At 35.7% G+C, this 25,091-nt stretch overlaps 2 protein-coding genes across 2 annotated transcripts in view; both read right to left on the bottom strand.

The window, feature by feature from the left end:
- Nucleotides 1–1,695: 1,695 nt before the first annotated feature.
- LOC124158969 (unconventional myosin-XIX-like) lies at nt 1,696–19,543 on the bottom strand. Its single transcript, XM_046534412.1, has 16 exons — nt 19,276–19,543; nt 19,066–19,208; nt 18,807–18,935; nt 17,433–17,726; nt 16,303–16,455; nt 14,955–15,057; nt 11,739–12,119; nt 10,506–10,741; nt 8,598–8,771; nt 7,309–7,428; nt 6,456–6,634; nt 5,337–5,473; nt 4,406–4,915; nt 2,700–2,863; nt 2,231–2,327; nt 1,696–2,136 (listed from the first exon to the last, which is right to left on the bottom strand). Coding segments are annotated over exons 1-16 (2,895 nt in total). The 5' UTR covers nt 19,349–19,543; the 3' UTR covers nt 1,696–2,134.
- Nucleotides 19,544–21,551: 2,008 nt separating this feature from the next.
- Nucleotides 21,552–25,091, bottom strand: part of LOC124158970 (H/ACA ribonucleoprotein complex subunit 4) — a 28,767-nt gene continuing 25,227 nt past the window's right edge. The window contains exons 13-14 of the mRNA XM_046534413.1: nt 24,499–24,597; nt 21,552–22,829 (exon numbers count right to left, since the gene is read on the bottom strand). Of these exons, the coding sequence (XP_046390369.1) occupies nt 22,791–22,829; nt 24,499–24,597 (138 nt within the window). The 3' untranslated portion in view covers nt 21,552–22,790. The remainder of the gene's footprint in view (nt 22,830–24,498; nt 24,598–25,091) is intronic.

Raw genomic sequence — 25,091 nt, forward strand, 5'->3', positions numbered from 1 at the left:
TTTAAGTAAGTTTTATTCAAACTGATTACTCACATATACAAGACAATGCCATCTTATGATTTAAAACAGTTACAATAGGGTGGTTTCCTATTATTTTTTTATTGCCTAAATCGAAAGATTATTACTCCTGGAGTATGTATTTCACGCTTTTAGATTTTTAAATGACGATATCTATTTTTCGCGATCAAATGAAAAGTGAAAAATTTCAAGCGCGCGAAAACGCGACGCGTAAGTAGGAATGAAGGGAAAAAGTCCGTACGACGCATTTCTGGTTCCCCCTCCCGCCTGGTAGGTGACCTTGATCGAGGCTCTGAGCGCTGATAGGACGCAGGATGCTAACGGGTAGCTGAGTACCTTCCTGTCTGGTAGCGCATGGCTTAAAAAAGGTTTATTAATACCTTATCAAGCGAAGAAAACTTTCCGACCTTAGCCAGTTTTAATAGGTGATTATTAAGACATGTTTCCCTGAGCTCTGTGACTCATGCATGCATTGGTAGCCTCTGACGATGCATAACTCCTATCCTCTCGTGTAGAAACTAGGTCCCTGTGACGTCACGTGGAGTGGAATCGCATGGGCGCCAATCTGGCCTTTTTCAAATGAGGATAAAATTTGACCCTTGCCATTCGTCTAAACCGGTATTTCAAAAACCAAATAATTTGTGTATTATGAATACACTAATGGTGGGTAACGAATCGCCATCAATGCCTTTTGTTTTCTTTGATGAAGGAAACTACCCTATTGTGGTTCTGCAATGCTAGACTATGCAGACGGCCCCGCAAGGTTGGGGTGCACATCTCTCTCTGTATCTACCACTGCTTTATAACCTTTAAGTCTTCAGCTTGATAAAGGGTGCTTGCTTATGAGCAATGAAGAAACATCATATTCTCCTCCTCTGCAGCATTAAGCCATGTATGTAGATTCCAGAGACAATAGTAATAAGTTGAGAGATAGTGCAAGAGTTGAGCATGTGAGGAGGAAGTCCTGCCTGCATTTGTGCATGCACAAAATATTTTCAGAGATCTAGGGTGAAGGGCCATGTCCAGGGGAGAGTGAAATCATTCTTAATTAGAGGAGCCAGAGCCAGGTGGTCCAACTCTGTTATATCAGCACAAATGACCATGAAAGAACTTACAGCTCAAAACTAAAATTATGCTGCTATGCATTACATAATAGTAGCTAACCTCCTCTCATTAATCTTGTCAGAGCTGCCACCAGCTCCTCTGAGGTATGGGCAAATTGAGGTCTTTGTTTAGGGGGAATGCTTCATGACTTTCCAAAGTACCCTGTTGATATGAAATACCTCTCAGCGATAATGCGTCTATAATTAGATAGGTAATGGTTCTCCAACTATCTATATACGTTTTTTGAAATTGATTGGAAAACACTATTTGTTGATCTTGTGAAATAAAAAAATGTATTTGAGAGCCAACTTAATAATTATCATCCTTAAAAATTTTCTAGGAATAATGGTGACTGTCCCATCCCTTAATCTATCACTGCTCAGAGCTAGGGGAGAACAGATTTTTAACATTAGATGTTTTCTCTGTAAAATGGTTAATTCTTGATTTTTGGGGATCTTACCTCATCACTTCTATAAAAGAGTAATTACTTCAATGAATAATTTATTAAAAAATTGTTTATGCACAGTGATCAAGAATTTATCCAGTATTTTTTAAAATACAACATCTCTGAAATTTCTATAAAAACTGCTTTAATGCATGGCTAAAATAGGTATGACTGATTTGCTCAGAGGGAATACACAGGATTATCCCTTTCACACATAATTTACACAAACTATTCCATGATACAATTTACTTTAAACAAAACACACTTAGACAATTTATAGGTTCAAAACAACATACAATTATATAAAAACAGAGTAATTTGCTTTCTATCTATCCATTGTTCAAAGCCATATGCATACATATATTCTGCATCCTAAATGGAGCAATAAGGGTTCAACAGCCTGATAAAGAAATAATGTAATTTGAACTAATCAAAATTTAATCTTTTCCTAGGCTGCCTCGAAGAGTCATTGAAACATAATGCTGACGTCATCAGAAATTGTACCTTCCATACTTGCTATGATTTCTCTAGGCTTGATTTTCAGGTTTCTTGGAATGATGAAGTTGTTCCTAAATTTAGAATAGCAGTCAACATTAATTTTTCATGTATTATTATCTAATGTATCATGTAATATTATCTAATTGACTTAAAAAGTGTACCCACATGGCAATGCATCTGGTATTCCTTGAGGCATTAATGCTACTGGCAGGATGTGAGAAAAAGGTATACTGGTCTGCTTTGTATGAAACCTGACTGGTACCTGAGGAAAAAATTAAATATATTTGTCAGGGGTCGAATCAAAATAAGTATTGCTCTGTTTTCAACCAATGAACAGAAACCGAGAGAAATTGTATTAAACTTAATGAACTACAATTTAAAAAATTGTAAATGGAATTAAAGTCTCAAATAACTTCCAAGCAAAAAGGCATATAGATATACAGATTCATGGTCTACTTAGATGTAGTGCATGCATGTAAAGTGCATAAAAAAGAGGAAAGACATAAGAAAGAGCAGTGCATGGATTACAATCCAAGCATGGAGAAATTTCAAATGTGTATCTATAGTTAAATCTCAATCTCTTTCCCGTTAATGTATGCTTTTCAATAGTAAAGGACTCTTGAACTAAGTTTACCTCCGGTATATTCTGTCTGGATATGATACCAGAACTACAGTGAATTGATCTAATGAAAGAAATGGGTTGGGATTTCATTTTGTTGTTCATCCTACATCCCAGCTTATCTCGGCATGATGAGCATTTCATCATATTTTTGGCGACAAAACCCACATGAAATAGACCTGTAACATTCAAAGATAAATAACTATGTAGTTCATTATCATGAATAACCACAGCCTGATTTGAAATAGGTATTAATCATTCCAAAATCAGCAGTTTGAATATTTATTAACAAAGAATGTCAAATAGGATATCATTTAAGTCCTCGGCCACATCAGAATATGTATAGGTAAACTGATTACATATCTGTACATGGCTCAGAATATAACCAGGACATGAATACCTGCTTCATAGATACATATATATAAATTGCTTTTGATATGGTGAACTGTGAATCAGCATGGGCCACCATAGGTCAACATGTGAGACAAGGCTGTCTTCTATCACCCTTAATTTTATAGTATGTATAGTGATGAGATAGTAGGGGTGGCATGGGATGAGTGGAAGGCATAAGTTAAAGTAAGGTGAATTATGTGTAAATCAATGACATTTGCGGATGGAGGAGTTCAGGTATTGATTAGCAAGTTGGCAAGAGGGCTACCGACTCTTGTGGATATCCTAGACGTAAAATTCGAGGAATTAGTATGAGGATTAATCAGTGGCGGATGCAGGATAGGGACAAGGAGGAGCTAAAGTAGAGGGTAACCAGTGGGCGTGTGCATCGCATCTTGTTGAGTCTGCTCCCAGCACCCATTTAAACATGGCATGCCACCTCACTAACCGCGTCCCACCTGAGCATCCACAAGCGATCGCATAGACCGAATATGCGGCCGACACGATGCCACAGGATCGCACACTTGTAGAGAGGTGAATTCGCCAAGGAGATAGTAGTAGCGTTTGGAGCTTCATATCCAATCTTTGTGTGGACAGGATTTTTATCTTTCTCTTTGCAAAGGAATACATAGTTTTCTTCTATAATTCATTCATCTTTGGGTGTGCAGTTGCTAACATGCGTATATACACGCGCCACCACTAAGGGTAACCTACCAGTAGTAGTGGGGGTCCGAACAAAATTACCATTATATCTAGTGTAAAGTGGATACCCAAGGGGAGGGGGGGGGGCTATTGCCTCCTATAGCCCCTCTCTGGATTGTAACATATGTACCAAAACTGTGTAAAATAGGCCCTAGTTTGTTTTTTGACTCAATGAAGGAGTCTATAGCTCCCCCATACTGCCAATAGGATTAATCACAAGATAACCAAAGTTATGCTATTTTGTAAAGCAGCATGAGCTAGGAATGTTAGGTTCAAGATAAAAGTAGGTGGTCATATACTTAATCAGGTTGAGCAGTCCTACTCTTTGGGCAGCACTAAAAAAATGGACACTGTAGTAAGGACATCAGGAAGGGAATCTTATTTACAAAAGTGGCATTTATGAGTTGGAAAGAGCTGCTGAGAGGAGTATTAAGGAAAGGCTGGCAAAGAGTCAGGTTGTAGCACAGTTGGAAAGTAGTACTTAATGTTGTAGAAATTTGGACATTTAGGAAAGCCAACAAGAAAAAACTGGAGGCCTTTGAGATTTGGGGGCGGATGATACCTATTATATACAGATACTTAATAAATAAATTCAACTAAATCAACCCTTAAATCATAGAAATTGGTACCTGGTGGGCAGTAAGTCTTAATCCAATTCTTCTCAGAACAGCAGCTCTTCTCATTACATTTTGGGTCATACAATGCACTGTCTTCACTCAGTCCACAACTTACATTGCTCATGTGTTCCACTGTTTTCCAAGAATTTCTCATATATTGTTCACTGTAAGCATTCCACCTTCTACGCATCAAATTGTTGGAGGTGAAATCCATTGTTGATCCAGATAATTCGGCTTCTGATAAGGATACAGATAATCCACCAAGGGAGCTCTGGGTTGGAATACAACTTGAAGTCTTTCCATCAGGAACTGAAGATGATTTGAACTTCCGCCAATGCTTTTGTATAACTGAGGCAGCATCATTGTAAATTCTTTCCTTCTTCAACTCTAAATTCACCATATTTGACTCTGATAAGAATAGGGAAGACCTCCCCCATGTCACACTGGCTCTCTGGTCCTTAAATACATTTTGAATGATTTCTTCACATTTAAACTTCAAATCATTTTTTTCTATTTCCTCACCTGATTCAAAGGGATCAAAAAAGAGTGTAAGAGTGAGGTCATACATCACATATCAAATCACTTTCTATCCCACTGATCTAACTATGACTGACAAATGACCATCAATTTTCAAAAATCCGAAAAATATATTTTCATCATTCCAAAAAATTTTCATCATATATACACTTTTCTTCCAGAAATTTCTAGCAGTTGCAATGTTAAAAAACCTTCCACTTTGATCATTCCTCTGTTGAAGTATTTCATATAAAATTTTTAGGTTATGGACTGCGCAGAACACATTTGCCAGGTTTTTTTAATACAACAAAAGTAAACCATTATAGTTTGCGAAATGTACTCAGCCAATATTTTTTGCAAGAATTCAGGACGCAAAAAAAGGGGATATATACAAAAATACTATGCATAAACAGTAAAGAGTACTTACTTTCTTGAGAACATTGGTCATTCTCATTAATTGAGCAGTGAGCTTCATTACTAGAGGCAAGCAAAGGATCCATGCACATATTCTGATTTGCTGAAGCCAGAATATAATATCGTTCCACAAACTCATCAAATTTCATTCTGCAGGAAGATTCATAATGATTTGCACATTTATAACTATGAAATCCTTCCAGTTATAATTTTTCAGCTTTACACAAGAGAGGAAATATATTTTGGAAAACATTTAAATGAATATACTAATACTTAACTCTTTTTATGGCTGTGAAAAAATCATTCAATGAGGGATTAACAATATCTCAATTACTTTTTTTTCTTTCTATCCAGGAGCTCATGAAGGATTTTTGCTCAGCATGTAGAGAATGACATATATGTACTAACAACTTCATTTTACGGCTGGAAGACTGGCCGCAAGCTACCTTTGATATGCCCATGATACTACTACCTATGAGGTGCATTCTTAGTTACCTCATTAAAGACCTCCCATTGAACTAATAAGACTGATATGTTACAATAGGTACACCTGATTTCTTTTTCAAGTAATGAGAGGACATTGTATCCATTCACTGTGTAAGATGACTTCCTCATTTCTTACAGCAATGGGTACAGTATTTTACAGCTTGCTTCCTGATAGTAGGCCTGGCTCTTTTAGACAAGATGTGAGTCTTTATGTAAGCACCGAATTCTATACATTCACCATGGAACTTGTTGCATGAGGAGTATTACTTTGCACTGGATCCACATCAAATGGAAATTATCATTGAATTACATTATTATTCAATCCATAGAGATTTTGTCTACCTGAGCATGAGTACATGAGGCTCATTGCTATTAGAATTGGCATATGAATGGTTCGATTTGATATTGAACTATGGATCCCTTTACATAGCACGTTGAAGGGAATGGTCCTCAAAGTTTTCGGCAGGCTTAGAAAGCGATGAGCATATAATTGCACATAAGACCTACATATTCGGGATTAACAAGATGACGAGCTGGTGGAAAGTATCCTAAGTTTCATTGCTCAAGAAAGCTGATAACTACCTATAACAGGGCTGAGTCAAAAGTAAAAATAGTAAGAATACTAAATTCATAGATTTTAAATCACCTGATAGGGAAAGCTTTTTTGTGAATATCAATTGACTCCATTACTCCAGCATATTTGAGCTGCTGCAGGAAATATCTTAAATCGAAAATGCCAGTCTTCATCCCTGGATGTGGCTTCAGGCAATGTACATAGTGAACATCCATATCATCAAGCCTTCTCATCAATTCATTAAGGGAATCCTGGGAATTAATAAAATTATTGATACTAATGGTTGAACAATTTTTGTCATGGTTGGAAGAAAATTACTTTGCTTTTTTACAAAACACACACATTCAGTGCAATTTTTTTCATGGCTAAAAAAAATAACCTACTTACATATTTACTTTTGAATTACATGACATTAGAATCAATCCATTTTAAATCAATCATTTGGCATTTGACCATCACAAGACTTCAATACTAATAATATGTACATAATCAAATTTAACCCATGGGTACTATTTTGTCATAAAATCTTCTGGTATTTTGATAAAACTTTTTACCCTGAGGTAGGGGTAAATATTTGTGAGCTAATGTTATGCAACTGAAAAATTCATGTTCTATTTGTTTACTAAGTTATAAATGGAATTAAGGTTATTTGTGCCTCGTTATTAATTTGATGTGAAACTTTAAGTATAGAATTATTGCCACTTTGGGTAAAAATTAAGAATAGAGGACTATTTTTAAATGCCAGTCTAGGATTTTACACAAAGAAAACCAAATAATGCTTCAAATTCTTCAAATGCTTCAAATAATTCAAAGATTTAGTGAGGGGTAAGCATATTGACCATAATCACAAAAACAACTAGTAAATTTCCGCACTAAATTTCAAAAAGGTTAAAATGCATAGAAAATAACTCAAAAAAATTCTTACCACAAATTTTGTCAAATGAGTTGCCCTCCCAACTTGTTTTCTCTGCTGCCCTTGGTGAAGCAAAGCTTTCAGGAAGTCATTACTGCTTACATCTAAAAATTCCACTAATTCATCAGGAACCTGATTAGATATAATTAAAATTTACATGAGCCATTGTTGAAATATTTATTGAATGAATTAAAAAAAAACAGGAACAGCTAAACCAATGTTTTCCAGAAACAGTGACATGAAAGCACCAGCACCTCCTCCAGTAGCTCTATCCGTCAGGGTCAATAAAATTCATAAATATATTCACAGAACAAGAAAAGGCAGGAATGAATAGGGATATGAAATTATAAGACAATAATGAGGGCATGTATACATTCATTAAAAGGAGAAAATATTGAAATGGATAATAGTTAAGGGAGAATATTTATCCAGGGCTTATCAAGGTGAGATAGAAAGAGACTGGAGTGGGTCTAGTGGAGTCTTACATGGAGTGTGGCACTTCTTAATTCAGATATGTAAAGAATTACCTGTGAGATAAGAAGACAATAAAAGAATGGAGAAACGAAATATGTGGGTATAGAGATGGTAAAATTAACATATACAAATAGCAATGACGTTGATCTAGACATAATGGTGAAGAGGGGATACTTATAGGGAAGATTTGGATGACAGAAGAGCTATGCAGGGGCATTACTGAAAACTGCAATAAAGGGGAAAGTGTGAAATAATAGGGGAGGGGACGGGACAGGACAAAAGAGAATAGGGTTCATCGATTGAATGAAAAGGAACATGCCTCACTGTGTTTTAAGAGGGAAGTTATATGCGAGAGGGGGACAGGCAAAGGTGATTTGTAACAAGCTTCGTGTAAACCTGCCTCAACTGCTATGAAGAATACTTCAGCACACTCCCTGCCAAGCACCACCATAGGGCATCTGCCATGACTTCAAATGCTATATAGTGAGCCATCATATGGCATCTTGCAATACTGCTGGATAAATTGATTGACACATATGTAATAGTAGCTCCATTAAGGCCCAACAGGGAACATGTTAATTATAATTAGTGAACGTATTTGTCACCTTACAAAAAAGGGAAAAGAATATTTAAAAAATAAATATAAAGGATTAACTGCCTGTATTATGACCCAATTTTGAAACAGAGAACTCAAAAATTACTGTTTAAAAATGGTATTCGATAGCAGTTATGCTATTGACAATAAAATTCCTCAGCATTACCAAACTACATACATATGTATCTATAATTGCAGCTTTCTAATTCTTGAATTATTAAAGAGAACAAACCTTATCTAAGTTTTTGCTGACCATTCCACTGGTGGAATATTTAACCTTTCCAGCATAGTGGCGAATTACAAACTCTGTCTTTTCAATTGGTGACACATAAAGATGTTTTGACTTTAACCCTGCAAGTTTATCGGCCACGCTCTCATCAACACTTCTCCAGGTTACTTTACATTCCTGTGAGGTTAAAAAACTCTAAATATTAACAAAGAAAATCCATAACCATTACTATTGAATCTACTGTTATTGAAGAATTAATTAAAAAAAGATTTAAAAGTTAACGAGTCAAGTCGTAATGCTGGATGGTAGATTCCTGGGATATACCATAAAAGAACAAGTTTACCTTACATAGTGTGACGTGATTTAATAACATTATGCATATGTGCATTGTGATATCTAGAGGAAAGAGCATTGACTTCCACAAACAGCAATCGTATGCATTAGTAGGGGACAGCCGAGTTAATCACCGCTATAGTCTATTCACTTTATGTCTGCGGGTGAGCTTTTGTGAGAGTCCGGACAATCTCGGATTGCTTCGCTGATAGGGGAGGGGTAGTACCGAGAGAAAGAGAGAGAGGAGGAGTGAACATAACATTGCCAATGTACATAGCCACCCTATTTTGTCACTGAAAACATGTCAGTCATTGGTGGCCACAGGTATTTTGGCCTCGTCACCGAGACAATATACCTACTCCTTTGGAAGGCATTGGGGATAATCCTTTCACAGAAGCCCATGACATTGTCAGCTACCGCGCTGAATGAGGCACCGTTGGTGGAAGGCATACTTAGTCACACACAAAGGAGAACAAGTGAGATTTGGCAACACTGCTCCACGAGCAGATTCACGATGTTCACTCGGCGGAGGTCTGAGAGCGACTCACTGAGGCCACGCCTACTGTTTGCTGATTGGCAAAGGCAAAGTCATATGTCGAGAAACTTTCCCTCCCCTCATGTCCACTTGCTTTGGCCACACCAGCTCACCCGTAGAGATAAAATGAACAGAGTATAGGCAGCCGTTGGAGGAGAACAAATCAAGTGTGTAGTTGTGGTGCTGGAAGATGGACAACACTCACCAACTTACAACACCTGATGAGGTATTTTGAAGGGAACAATTCTACCGATACTGTGCATTTTGGATTTATGTTATGCTTTGCCCATATTGAGTGCTTTTATGAGTTGGGCAAGTGATTCATATGTGATTTAAGTGAAGAATTTAATAATTTTTTTGGGATACATTAAGTGTAATAACTTGTGCAGTCAGAAAAATGAAAAGTAAGTAGCTCTTAAAATACATGCATGATTGTTATAATTGTATTTAGTAAGGCTACCTAGAATCTCCTGTAGCAGAGCAGGTCCGAGTTAAAAGGTTAGTAACATAATTGTAAAATCCACTCCACCCAGTGCTGTAGTTGGGCCAGTATGTCGTATCCCCTAAAATCCAAACTCGTTATAAGCGTACCGGTTAAAATACCTTCGTGGCCGGATGTATAATACATCTTCAGCTGTTAGAATTTATGGTGAGTACTGCCTAAATTTTTTTTCCAATTACAGCTCTGACTCTACCTACCCGACAGAGGGATTTATAGCAGCAACCGATTGATTCAGAGTCCAGAGTGCTAACATTCCATTTTTATTATTATAAGCAAGGTTAAGTAAACAAATATTATCTCCTTGAAATTGCATAACAATGACAATAACAAGTTCTTCAACTTTAATAATGTCAATGAATAAGAAAGACTTAATAATAAGATAAGATGAGACTTAACTAATGGGAGTAGTAATTTAATTTCAAGTGATTCTTCAATAATCTTTGGGTTAAAGAAATTTGTATGTTTCAAGTTAAATGGTAGAAAGAAATGATAACATGCTTACAGACACTGAATAATTCTAGGCTGCTTAAAATTTACTTACATCATTTAAGATGCTAAATATTGATGGAGAAGAGTCAAATAAGGATTCTTTAGTAATGTCTTCTAGATTATATTTGGTGCCTAGTGGAATAAGACCCTCCTCTTCAAGCACCTCCTGACTTTTCATCAAGTCATTCTGAATGTAAAACCTTTGAAGTCTTTCATTTGTATAATTAATGCATAACTGTTCCAAACCATTTTTTTCAAACATTTCAAATCCGAATATGTCCAGCAGACCTGTAATGTGGAAGAATTGGTGCTTTACCTTCAGCTCAAAAATATGCATGCATTGGAATAATGAAAATGAAATTTTTCCATTTTTATAACTTTTTTCTTCATGTAGATATTTGGTTAGTTTGTTTCAAAAATTTTAAGTACTGGGATAAAAGATAAGAGATAATTATGATAATTCTATTAGCAAGTTTACCTCATACACATTATAACATATAAAGCAACAAAAAATATAATGAACCTTCCACTAATGTACTGCAGCTGCACTGATCCACATGGGAGGTAGCATTAACCAATGAGAATATTTCCTCAACAGGGATCACTATCTATCAATGCAATTGAGTTTGAGAGAAATTAAAAAAAATATCAAAGGCAAAGGAGGGGAATGCTGACTTGTGGTGTTTAATACTTCATGGCAATGTTAGATCTCATACAACCAAGCTCACCCAGAACCTGCAGCTATTGTTGGAATGGGAGTTTATGACTCAATCATCCTATTATTGGGATCTGGCACTGCGTCGTACTACAATCTTTTAAATAAATTACAGCAGATCTTGGGTCAATAGAGCTATTCAATCAATGAGTCCATGGTGATGGTGTAATATTGGAAAAATCAAAGTCCATGGTTTCAAGAGTTGGAACAGTAGGTGTACCACGACAGTACAGGTGTATACTACATATATTTGGTGCTCATGTGTGAATAGACCTCAATAACAATAATGTGGAAAAATGACAACATATTTTGGCAAATACACTGTAAATTTCAATGAGATATATTTATTGTTTTAAGATAAACTAATAATATAATCTGACTTTCCCTTATATTTACTATTCCCCATTGAAATATTAAAATATGTAACTCAAAGACAGTTAAAAATACAACAGTTGACAAAGGGTGTTATGTACTGTAAAAACTCAATGCCTCCAAGTATAGCTGATATTATTTTTGCAAGACTGTACCTTATCAATTCTCTTAAAGAAAATAACATTATCTTTCACACACCTATTTTATGTTTTCCAGAAAATTGATTCACTCCACAATCTGGTGACAACTTGCTGTTTATACATTTTAAAATCCATTGAAAGAGGTTTTGGTACAGGTATCGTAGTATACCATCTCTGCGTGCACAGCACTCACTTGGTGAGGAGCATTGCTTACGGAAGATGGAAGGGCGCCTCATGGGTGGCAAGCCATCGAAGATCTGTCCCTGCGTCACTTCAGCTGTCTGCGTGTCTCCTCTTCCTCCAGCGTCCTCAACCCCACTCCTAGGTCTACCAACCCTACAGCCATTGGCAACAATCAACTTGGTAGTGAACAGCTTAATGAGCAGCCCTTCCTCCATTCCCAGAAGGTGACAGCCTCGCTTCATTCCTTCCAAAGAACCTAAAAGAGCCATCCATCCATCAACAAGAACCATAAAAAATTATATAGGTCTAACTGGACTTGAGCCAGTCAAAGCAATAAAAGTTATCACATTTTTTGTTGAAAGAAGATTTGCTTCAACTGACCAGTGGCGGATACAGATGGGAGCACGCCTCCCCCCCCCCCCTTATGGGTCTGCACGTATTGCCGAACATTGCAAAACCAAATTGCAAATAGGGTGGTTTCCTATTATTTTTTTATTGCCTAAATCGAAAGGTTATTACACGCTCTTAGTTTTTCGAATGACGATATCTATTTTTCGCGATTAAACAAAAAGTGAAAATTTTCAAGCGCACGAAAATGCAACGGCTAAGTAAGAATGATGGGAAAAAAGTCCGTGTGACGTGTTTCTGGTTCCCGCTGCCACCCTGTGAGGTGACCTTGAGGCGAAGCTTGAGCGCTGATACAACGCAGGCTGCTAGCAGGTAGCTGAGTACCCTGCTAACAGGTAGCGCTTGGCTTAAATATGGATTATTACTACCTTATCAAACGAAGGAAACTTTCCGACCTTAGACAATTTTAATAGGTGATTATTAAGAGATGTTTCCGTGAGCTCTGTGACTCATGCATGCATTGGTAATCTCAGACAATGTAAAACTCCTATCCTCTCGTGTAGAAACTAAGTCCCTGTGACTTCACGTGGAGTGGAATTGCATGGGTGCCAATTTGGCCTTTTTCAAATGAGGTTAAAATTGACCATTGCCATTCGTCTAAACCGGTATTTCTAAAACCAAATAATTTGTATATTATGAATACACTAATGGTGGGCAACGAATCGCAATCAATGCCTCTCGTTTTCTTTGATGAAGGAAACTACCCTATTGTAACTTTTTCATGTCATAAGATGGCATTGTCTTTTACATGTGTATAATAACTTTAAATGAAATTTTCTTATACTCTGCCTGTGACTTGATCATTTTTTATTACGGTAAAAGTAAAGACAACAAAAGAAATATTTTCCACCTCCCTTGAGTTTTTTATGTATCCGCTACTGCAACTGATGCCAAAAAGCTAAGTAATGGTACAGAGAATGTTGACATAGCAAAGCTTACATTTTTCAACTAATGCTTTTTCAAGCTCTATCAGTAAGCCATAATACTGCTGTCATACAACTGATGTAAAATGGCATGATGAACTTCTCATCTTTTTTCTGTCACAATAATAATTTGCTGGTTGCAATAAAAATTTTTCCCATGCTTCAACCAGAATCATTATTAGAAATAATGTAAAAGTTGTCCCTTTCTAGAGTGATGCTAAGAAAGAAAATCAGAAGAGCCCAATTTGAAATTAGGATGAAAACAACATTTCCTTTTTTGGGAGAAAATCTGTGCAAAAATTGCTATGGAGGTAAATCTTCCTTCCCTGGTCTAAAGTTAAATAGACTCACTAGTGAGTCACCCCTGGATCCAATCTGTAACTGCTGTCAAGATAAAGCACTGCATTTGGTATGGTGGCTTCCAACAAACGGTACTGCCAAGAGGGGAGGTAAAGGAAATAGGGCAACCACCATTCATGCCCTCTACAGCAGCGAAACATGCCATATGGACAGATTGATTGGCCTCAACACAACTTATTTCCCATAAATCCATTAGCTACTGAGACTCTTAATGGTAAATTTACCTTCATCAAGGTCAGAGCTCAGGCATGACTCACCCGTCTGTCTTACTGCAGGTAATGCATTAAAAATGGTCATACAATACCTGAATAAATGAAGGTACTTTTGTAAACTTTCACAGATTTTTTTATTGGTAGGACATGTTTCGAATCACATCATACTACACCCACCAGTGAGTCCATTTAAGTTTGGACAAGGGAAGATTGATTTATCTCCACAAATTATTTAATTTTTACAATTTTTTCTCTTAAAAAATTAAGGAAATGTTGTTTTCATGGTAATTTTAAATTGGGCTCTTATGATTTTCTTTCTTATCATAAGTATATAACATGAGTATAAATGTCCACCAAGTGAAAGGCTAATAAATCGATTTCTTGGATACTTGGAAATACTTGGATAACTATGTACTGTGTACGGTGATGACTTATCAAATCAGCATACAGATTATAACCACTTTCATACAGGGTGCATGTATTAACTGGACATTAATCCAAATTATTCTAAATTGCAACCACAACCATCAGAGTAGAAGCTCAAAATCATAAGGGCAACCAAAACAGAAATGATCACTTGGTGACAACAGGTTATAGGAGCAAGAGTATCCTCGAAACAAATATGTATAGCATTAAAATGCAGCTTTTTAAAACTACAGTAAAACTTCCATGGCAGGAATTCGATGGCACAGGGAAATTGGTGGTTTTGTTGGATGGGGATTTGTTATACTGAGTTGATGTGTGTGTTGCATTTTCACAGGATGAGCAAAGAGCTCACACACAATGATAACTCCAACTCTCAAATTTAGACGTTACCACAGATTCCTACTACGTTAGAATTTTTTTTGGAGGGACAGGAAATACCGACAACAATATCGAAAAAAAAATTTATGAGATTAAAGAACAGACTTTCAAACGTTCATCCACATTCAGGATCTTTCCTACTGGATCAGCAATTCTAACCCTAAAATGATGAGACTGATCACGGGAAAAGTATCTTTGCTCGAGACACCCCAAGGTACAGGTATGCTAGTAAAAATTACGTAAGGGAATAAGTTATTTCCAAATAATGACAACGATAATCCAGTTGGCATGTAAATCAAAAGCAATATTCCTAGGTATTTAAAAAAGGCAGTGAGTAAATATGTACAGGTTATCCAATGTGAAGGGCAGCCCAACTTCACTTACCTCGATTTTTCATAATGGTGCAAACATCTTCGCTCTCATTCTGAAAATCCACATTTCCCAAATGCAATATGGCAGCCAGAATCTCAAGGACAGACCACCATTCCTGAAATGAACATCATTTGTTAGGTGATACACAGATTGTGGAGATCTATCACAGACCGTATTAAAATAACCACTAGTACTTAACTCACGTGATATTAACTATTTCATGATCATGTTGCATTAAATTTGATAGGCAGATCAATCATCGTTCAAAAAGAATAAATGGAGAAGCTTATCATTTCTAAATACAAATGATAAAAAAATTAAGGATGAGTCAGTAGCCCTTTTTTATCAGTTCCGATTCCATTTTAGTTCTGGCGGAATTGGGGGAGGGGCATGGCGAACCTTCTCACCCCCATTCCCTTAAAAAAGATGAAATTTTTAATACAGCCACATTATCATTACTTTTTTTTTGTGTATTAAGGCCTGGTTACACGATACATTAACTCGTACGGGTTAATTTCTAAATGTATGAATGCCAAAATGCACCGTATAACTACCCAACTTACGAATGCATGCACAGAAAATAGAACCTGTTCTAATTTGGTTCATGCATTCGTACGTGTTCCGTTCCACCAAATTCATTCATGCACACATACATTAACTTGTACATATCAATTTACCGTGTAACGAGCCTTTACGGAGTCTCAATTATTTTGAGACTCCGTACCTAGTGAGTGCCTACCTCCGAGTGAGAGCATTGAGCCCCAGTCAAGAATACAGATTGGTGGTCATTTGCTTGTCAGATATTTATTTTATTTATATCTTAAGATAGCATTGTCTTGTATATAATCGTTAAAAATAAACTTTCTTAAACTTAACATGTGACTTGATTACTTTTCATTACGAAAAAATTAAGGTAGCACAAGATATCTTTTGTGCCCCTCTTGAGTTTTGTCTGAATCCCTCACTACTTACGAGAGCAACAAGGCAGTCAACTACTGAATTAGATGGGCTATTGTATGGAGTCTTCATTGTTTTGATATGCCATTTGAAAACTGGAAGACCATTGATGACAAGGGACAAATTATGCCTGTTAATACTCCATCATGACCTTTGTTGATGAAAAAAAAGAGATGATGCACAGCCCTTGAATTTCCTTCATCTCATCTGTGTGAATGACTTACCTCTATTAAAGAAAGGCTTTCTGCACAGCAATAGTGGCAGCACAAATTTTGTTGATTTTTTTCTCCCCATAATACAAATGCATAAATATGAATGATTGGTAATGTGATATAAATAGATGATGAATTTGAAAGACTAAGGGGACAGAAAGAAAATAAAAATATGCATTGAAAAAACTTACACTTTTGGAAATGCCAAGTTTATTGGCAGCCTTGACAGTTTCACCATATGACCTAAAATGAAAGTCAGAATTCTGCCAAGGAGCTACTCTAAATTTTCTTGAATTAGGAAAGTGCAATGCCACTCCATCATCTTCACTTAATCCAGAAATAATCTGTTTCTCAAGTGCAATAGAACATGCAATGAAATAACACAATTATTTAGGCATCAGAACTTCAAAGACAAGCATTTTACATGGACAACATGCTTCTTCACCAAATTTTGACGCATTACTTCTATTTTCTATAAAACCTAAACTTTCAATAACTCCTTCCATTACCTCCACATGGGAAAATAGCCAGTTGAGAAATAATTCGCCCGTTCAGATTAAGGTACTTCTAACCGTTCAGTAAGCTATAGTGAATACATTAACCATAATTTTATTTTCCAATTGCTCCTTACACTACGTGCATGGATGAATTGACATTATTTCAATACAATGCCATTTACTTAAGAAAAATAACTATTCATGCCATAATTAATAATTCAAGATCGAGTCGGGGCTTGACATAAACTTTTTCATGTGAGTGGGCCACATATTCAAATTGATAAGAGCCTGAATACTTTATCTACAAAATGAAAAGATTAGATGGAATATAAATCCTAAAATCTTACAAGATATTTATACTAAATTACAAAAGTGCCTTCAACAACTACTTTTTCAGTGAGACGGGTTCAAGTGATGCAAAGAGATCACAACACAGGAAGTAATGATTACCAATAAAATGATCAACAAAGGAATACATTTCTTTCAAATACCCATTACTATTTATTCCCACCATTAGGATGGATAATTGATGCTCTCCCGCATAGTAAGTGCATTACTCATGCATACGAATAGTGAACGTGTATTTATGAACACCCTCAGGACATCATACCACCATTGTATCAAATTATCAGTAACGATCAATCATACGAAATTTCTCCACCGGCTGCTCGCAGCCTATACATATAAGGGCTAAGTGGCTGTCATAAAGTATAATATATTCTCTACAGCAAAATTCATGTCATCAGAAAATACTGCTTTTTTTTGCACTCCCCAGAACATCATCTCATAATTTATCACCATTTAGTGTTAAAACCTAAACCAACCTGATGGAAAATATGGAAATTCCACCCATCCGGGAAGTCAGTCACCCTCGTCTTCTCCAGGAGGTAGGCATCAAGGTGAGCTCCCACAAACTGTGGTGTTGAATGCTTTTCAACTTGCCAGTTAAGTAGCATTAACTTCCCAAAGCGGGAACTATCAGAGTTACATACTGTTTGGGCATTTCCAAACGCTTTCAACAAGACTGAAGCCCAAACACAGTGAGTTGACTTCAATCCTTGCAAAGCTTCACCTTCACAGCCAACCAAGAAATCCACCAAATGGTTGGTAGAATGGGTCTGTTGAAAATTTTGCAGAAACACAAAGAACCTGATTCACAAAAGGCTTACACGAGAAAGTAGATTCCAGTCAATAAATAACAAAAAAAAATGAATTTACTTCAATTCATTTCACTCCGGCACACTACATTTACATATATGCAGATAGTTTTCCCTAAGATTTCACAAAATAGAATACTACATCCATTAGTATTTTAACCTTCTTTGAACCTCAGCCCTAAGTGTTCAAGTTGTAACACAGAAAAGTTTAAGGAAACCAAAATTTCAAGAAAATTATAACAGCGCTGTATTATTTAAAAAAAAGTATTTGCCCCAAAAATAGTTTTATTTTAATTACGTGTTTTATACTCATATCACTTTTCTTGTATTTAAAGAAAATTTGCTCAAAACTTCTGTTTTAAACTAAATATACCTTTTACTTCTATGGGGGAAGCGGGAGCAGCTGCTGGGTATGCCCATGCATCTGATGTCATCAACTTACATGGGAAAGGGTTAATTTTAAGGCCTTTGATTTTTAACCACGAATTGATCAAGTAGTAAGCAATGTATCAAAAAAGGGCAAAATGCAGGTCCCTTATATTGTCAAATTATCATTGGAACATTGGCGTACAAGCCCATTTAAAAATCTTTGGTTTGATCTATGCTTAAATATTTTCCAAATTACCTACTCTCTCCATAGCTCATATCAAGATATGTACATAGTATCCTGTTGCCTTAAACTACTATAATAAACTAGAAAAAAATTAGTAATATGAAAAAAATATCTTAGAAGCCTTACTGATGATTCATCTTTACAAACCTAAGAACTACATACAATTTCACATGCACTAATTCCTTATTTTTCTAAAGAGAGAGGTAGGTAAGTTGCTTGAAAAGAGACGGGAAAGTTCGAAAAAACATTCAGCATGGTCCAATACCTTCAAATCCCCTATATATCTCATTTGCTAAGAAAAATAAAAAATCTAGAAAAATTTTTCAGACCCATATCTTATCCAAGGTGCTCATGGACATGATTAAACTTTTCAAAAGAGCATAACCTTTTCAAAGAAAAACTGTGCCCCTTTTTATAAAATGACTCACCTTGCCAGAACCACTTTCACCAGTTAGCACTATTGCTTGACTGACCTTCCCAATCTCTTGAATCATTTGATACTTAGCTCGTGAAGACACAGCAAATACATGTGGAGGTATTTCATTTGGCTTGTCCTCCTGGTAAAAATTTCACTTACAGTAATTTTTCAATGCAAAAGCACGCCAAACATTTAAATTAAACTTCTGACATAAATACTACTTCAGTTCCAACGCAAAATTATATTTTCCCAAATAAACACCCTCAAACCTTCCAAATATCCTGATAATAAGCCTTTATTTTGGGAGAGTAAAGTTCACTTATGACTTTCCCTGGGTTGACTGCCAACAAGGAGAGACCAACCCATGTGTAAAATTTTCCTTCCTTGAACCGCTTTTCCAACTCTTTAACAACTGAAAAAAATGTACTTGTAATTTCTGTTATGCCACAACTGCACCAAGGAATTGAATGAATCCATACCTTTCACTTCAGACAATGATGAAAAATCTTGGAAATGAATTAAGTTGTCACTGGAAGAGCCCATGGGACCCATTTCTTTTCTCTAAGTTATGTAAGGCAAATGGAAAAATTACAACTTGATCTTAATACTACCAGATTTCATAAATATGATGCAATGCAGTCCACATCAATATGTATCTGGCTAATGACAAATAGTTTGAAATTTCTGAGAAAATAGGCCCAAATCTACCACAGCCAAAGATTAATTTGGTTGCTAGGGATTAAGAAAACAAAATAAAGCCTGTTTCAGGATTATTCATTCAGTTAAAGATAGAGGTTGCAAAAGAAAGGTGGCTTGCCTTAAAGCTTCATTGGCTATATTAGGAACTTTCCTAACATTTAATTTTTTATCTTTACTCTGCCAAAAGTGTGACAGTAAAAGGCATTATATTACACAGGAATGTAGTGAAAATAATTTTAGATTAATTAGAATAAAATTGGTTAAAATTGAAATAATTATTCACTTATACTTTAATTTGTTGATACATAATTATTTTTATTAAGACAAAAATTCCTACCAGAAAGTTATATGAACTCAATGGGGTGTAAATGGAACCAACTCGGCTAAAAAGGCCTTCAAAAATTCTTTGAAAATATTAATGGGATTCAATGACTTATTATATCACAAAATGATTTATATGAAAACCAGAGAGAACAAAAAGATGCACTAAAATACTTAAAACCTAAAATAAACTCAGAGAGAAGCTCAGCTACAATGAAATGAGGGAGCAATTTCAAATAATCATCGAAAATATAAAACAAAAATGATATTAGTGGCAACAAGACAACTTGCTTATTTAAAGAAAGGCATTTCAAACTGTAAAATAGAGCATAAGAAGTTAACAAGGAACAAGTGAAATAACAAGAGTTATAATTTCTGGTGACATCGTTAAACATTAGATTTACAGGTACAAGTTAACACATTAATGTGTGACAGTGAGAATGAATGTAAAAATGAACTGTGTAACCACCTAAATTGTACGGTTGCATGAACAGAAAATAGAGTCTGTTCTAATAACATTCAGACACACTCACATGCTCCCATTCAGATATATGAAAATCAAAAGTATTCATACCCTAACTTGCACATATTTATGTGTCAGATATCAAGGCCTTGAAGGTCTATAGGGGAATGTTGAATACACTAAGAATTAAATTGCATACATATCATCTTGAAAAATACATAGACGAAAGAAATAAGGGACAAATCAATTGCCAAACTTTGGAAAAGAAAACCTATATCACCTTGACACATGAAAAGCTAAATGAACAATAAATGGTTAATTTCGAAGAGGAACTATGTATTGAATTATTGACATATTGATGTATTCTCATTTGCTAAAAACAAATAATTCCAAGGCAATCACACGCTGCAAGATTTTAGGACCCTAGAACAGCTTTCAATGTTCAATAGTTTTGAGCTGTCCTCCATCCTAAGCATTTTCACCTATGCATATTACTTTCCTTCAAATTATTGGCCTCTGCAAACAGCACAAATACTTTGCAAGAGCAACTTCTCATTTCTCATTTTATTTCTCAATTTTTCTTGCTTCCTCTTTTTGCATTCCGTGATTCTCTTTCTGCAACTCGCCATACTTACCATTGGGCAAAGATCACCGGCAAAATTCTCACTAATTAAAATACCATCACTTGATGATAAAAATGAACATTTTTTTGTTTCACGAGATTACCAAAACAAAACACTAACAAAAATTATTTTGAGTTCATAATTATTCACTTCAACTGCTGTAGGCCTTGAATTTTCTTCCCAAAGTAAAATACCCAGTATTTAAGAGCTGCAGAGTAATCAAAACAGGCAGACCATAACAGATATCTCCTTCAAAATTGAAATCCATGTAGTAAACATCCAAAACATTCTATATTCCTTGACGAATTAATGAGTAATTATTAAATTTTTTTAAATTATGCTAAGCAGCTTTGGCCAAGTACAGAATTTGGTACCGCATAAAAGATGCAAATTAATTGTTAATGAAAAAGTGGTAGATAAGATGGTCTTACATGAGAAATCAATTTTCAGAATCCTGATTTTTAGCATCAGAGCCCATGACTTCACGTCATTTTCAGCTAAAACATTGTGCTTTACCAAAATATTTGTTCATCGCACTTAAACTTAAGGTAACAATTCTACAAGGTACAACTAACGTAAACTGTTCATCACAAAGCTCCAGCTAGTTTATGAGGAGAGATCAAAGAAAAATTCTCATCATAATTGACAATTCTTTATCAAAATATATTTATTTAATTGTCAGAAATATGAAAACAGAATTAAAATAAGTTTGACTTAACAAAATCTGATGATTTTTTTGTAATGTGGTAAAATTTCAATTTCATAATATGAACATCATAGTTCTGAATCTTCTCTCAGAAAATGACAGATGGCCAAGACAGCCTGACCAATTTCTATCATAAACCAGCTCCAGCTTCATTTTTCAAAGAGCTGACCAGTAGAATATCACTACTGAACCACTAATATACAAATCACTCAAAAAATTATTCCTTCCACCATTATTTACTCCCTTAAATGGAAACTACCAAAAGGTAACATTCCACAAAGGAAATAAGTAATTTAATTCTGTAACACTTATCAGGAAAATGGCCAATCTCAGACACTTGAGGACCAGGAGCAGCCCTTACAAAATCAATTGCAATAATAAAACAGGCCAAATAAGCACACAAAAGAGTGGCCATCACTACAAATGCTATTCGGACAGAGGATGAGCACCTAAATTTTATCAATGACACAACATTCAAGGTCACAAAGCATACAAGATGAGACTCAAAGCAACGTTCACACTACAAGGAATGGATATTGATGACTCAATGCTCAGGTACAACATGGCAAAGTGTATTCGATGAGTAAATTGGTGTACGTAACTCCCATTAGGGCGGTTCATTATTAAGGAACTAGCAATTAGTTAAGACAGTTTTGACGATAGCCAAACAAGGCGCTGTGAGCGAGAATGAAAATCCTGAGAGATTGGATATACCTAGGCTCAATCAAAACCTTCGAGAGGGTTCAAATTGAATGCACATGAAGGCATGCATTGATAACAGTACAAAGAGCGGTCCCCAGAAACAGAAACACTTCTCTGAGGAGTATCCCTTTGGTATGATTGCTTTCTGATAAGCCCTACAAAATTATCCTGAAATACTTGTGAAATATCAAATCCAACAATGCTCATCAATGAGTTACTTTACACCACACATTTATAGTTGATTCACACAATGTGTACACATGCAATTTCACCTCTGCCCAAATTTCCTCCCTACACATGGTAAAGGAATAAAACAAAAAAAAAAAAGAAAAACAAAATAGGTGTCCAAACTCCCCGGCAACTTAAATCTTGCACCCTGTCAGTTCACAGATGGAAAGCACAGTCGAAGCAAATATCACTTCCTTGAAAGAATGATCATGTTGCTCTGATTTATGAGTTTATTCTAGGAGTATATTTCATTCACTCACTGTCAGGCTCTGTTTTCACTGTGGCCCCCTCCTGCAAGGAATAATGTGAAGTTAAGCTCAAATTGGGAAAAAAGTTAATCAAAAGAATAATATTTTCCATTGGTAAGTTAAAAGAAAACTACATATCACCTCTTTATGCAATGACAATAAAAAATTTAAAAATTATAATTCTACTTCAAATTTCTTCTAAATTTTGAGGTGATTCTGTACATTTGTACTCAGATTTACAAAAAATCCTGTTAATTTCAGTTATCAAAATTGTAATATGCAATAAAATACTTAGGATTGTAAAAATTGAAAAAGAAAAGGTGCTTTAGTTTAAGTGCAACAATACATACTTGGAAAAGCAGTCCTTTACTTAAGAACATCATACTCATAACCAAAATTCTCTTTTAAGCAAAAGTTGAACCACTAAGGTTACTTGAAAAGCATATTATTGAAAAGCATTAAAGAAATATTATACAGTGAGTCCTCGTTCTACGTCACCCCGTTTAACGTCATTTCGCGATAACGTCACGAAAATTTTGAGAACGTCATTCGTTTATTTTGCTTCGCGATAACGTCAGGTCTGGTCAGGTCTTTTAAATTTCGCGCGAGAAAAAATGTGAAGCAGCGGGCGTTGCAGGTTGTTCGTTTATAGCAAATTTTCTGCAAAATGAATTCTTAGGTAGGTGCGCAAATGTTAAGTGCGTAAATGTCAAGTAAAGTTTTAGCAAATTTTACTTGACATAACGGTTTTCTGGAACCTGAAAAGTGATTTCTAGGAATTTTTCCGGGTAGAACTCGGAGTATTTGTCGCCACTTTTTCGCCGTGTTCTCAATAATCTTGGTTCCTGTAACTGCGGCGATGTTTCAGCGATGATGATGCCCAGGTGACCAACATAGCGAAGCCGAAAAAACAAACGCGGGAAGATACAAAAATGGAGAAGGATGTATGTCGCTGCTGGTATTGCCGTCAATGAAGACAGGGACTCGTGTTTATGCCATAGTTTGGCATTCCCATCGTAAGAAATGGCCCAAATATGATACGCTAAAATTTTTTCGCGTAGGAATTGTGAGGTCTAGGAGCCGATATTCACTTTTTACATTGTTTCTTATGGGATATTGTGCTTCGATTAACGTCATTTCGTTTATCGTCACATTTTTCAGGAACGGTAAGTGACGTTAAACGAGGACCCACTGTATTACCACAAAATTTTAGATTTAACAAACGTATTTAACGAAGAAAAATTAATTACAGAACCAATGACTTACAGTTTTATGATGACAACGATGTTTGACACTGAAAGCAAAACTTGGCAGTGAAGAAATAACAGAAATGCTACCTACAGTCTGATTACAGACAAAGTTGATGGCATTCTCATCAATGGGAGAGCCAAGAAAATTGAAATCAACCTCAAAATTTATTAACAAATTTTAATTTTTTTCCGATGCTTTACTCTGGGTCATTAATTAAGTCTGAGGGCCTTTAATACTGGGCATGCCATTGTGCAATCTTGCATGTATACAAAGGTGAAATCAAAATTTCATCGCGTAAAGCAGTTAATTGCCAGAACACATGCAAGAATGCGTGGATGCGAGACTGCAAAATAGCCCCTTTTCTAATTCCGAGCTCGCATTCTCACAATTTCAAAAAAGTTTTCAGTGCCAACCTACACAATGACATGCCACGTGTTAAATGGCTTTAATGAAGAACATACCTCTCCATCTGAATGATCCTTTGACTTCTTTTTCTTCTTCTTCTTTTTCTTCTTGATCAAACCTTCCTCTCCTTCCTCCTGTTCAATTTCCTCTGGCTCCTGTTCCATGAGAAAAATAACAATGATATCAGCATATTCATACACTTATATTCATTTACTAAATAACACCAGCTAACCTAACTGCTTAAAAAAAAAAAAAAAAAAAAAATTCTTCCAATTTCTAGGTTTTCCATGGGAATAGGTTTGTTTTTGAGCATGCTGCTCACCCTAAAAACATGTGCATTAAAAGCTAAATATGACTCAGGAGATATAATTACTGGCCATAAGAATAAATACAGTAAGACTCCCATTATTAAAAACTTCATGGAAACCAAAATTTGGACATTTAAATTACCATAGACACTCGTTAATCGAACAACCTAATTACAAAACTCTCGTTTTTAAGGAATCGTAATTGCTATTTTTATTTAATTTCATCTGGTTTTTAAAGGCAAAACAGCATCAAAATCTATTTAGGGGCATGAAATTTCCTAAAAATTTCCAGGCGGAGGACCCATCAATGGGTAAGTGGGGGCCCATCATCAGCCCCAACC

This window comes from Ischnura elegans, chromosome 5 (assembly GCF_921293095.1).
Source record: "Ischnura elegans chromosome 5, ioIscEleg1.1, whole genome shotgun sequence".
Taxonomy (NCBI): Eukaryota; Metazoa; Arthropoda; class Insecta; order Odonata; family Coenagrionidae; genus Ischnura; species Ischnura elegans.

What these genes read in the sequence shown, in the direction of transcription:
- LOC124158969 (XM_046534412.1), bottom strand. Translation starts at nt 19,348, where the DNA reads ATGGGTCCCATGGGCTCTTCCAGTGACAACTTAATTCATTTCCAAGAT. An exon ending in ATCATTGTCTGAAGTGAAAG is followed by an intron (nt 19,209 to 19,275) that starts GTATGGATTCAT and finishes CATTTTTTTCAG; the next exon opens with TTGTTAAAGAGTTGGAAAAG. An exon ending in CTCATTTGACAAAATTTGTG is followed by an intron (nt 6,635 to 7,308) that starts GTAAGAATTTTT and finishes ATTAATTCCCAG; the next exon opens with GATTCCCTTAATGAATTGAT.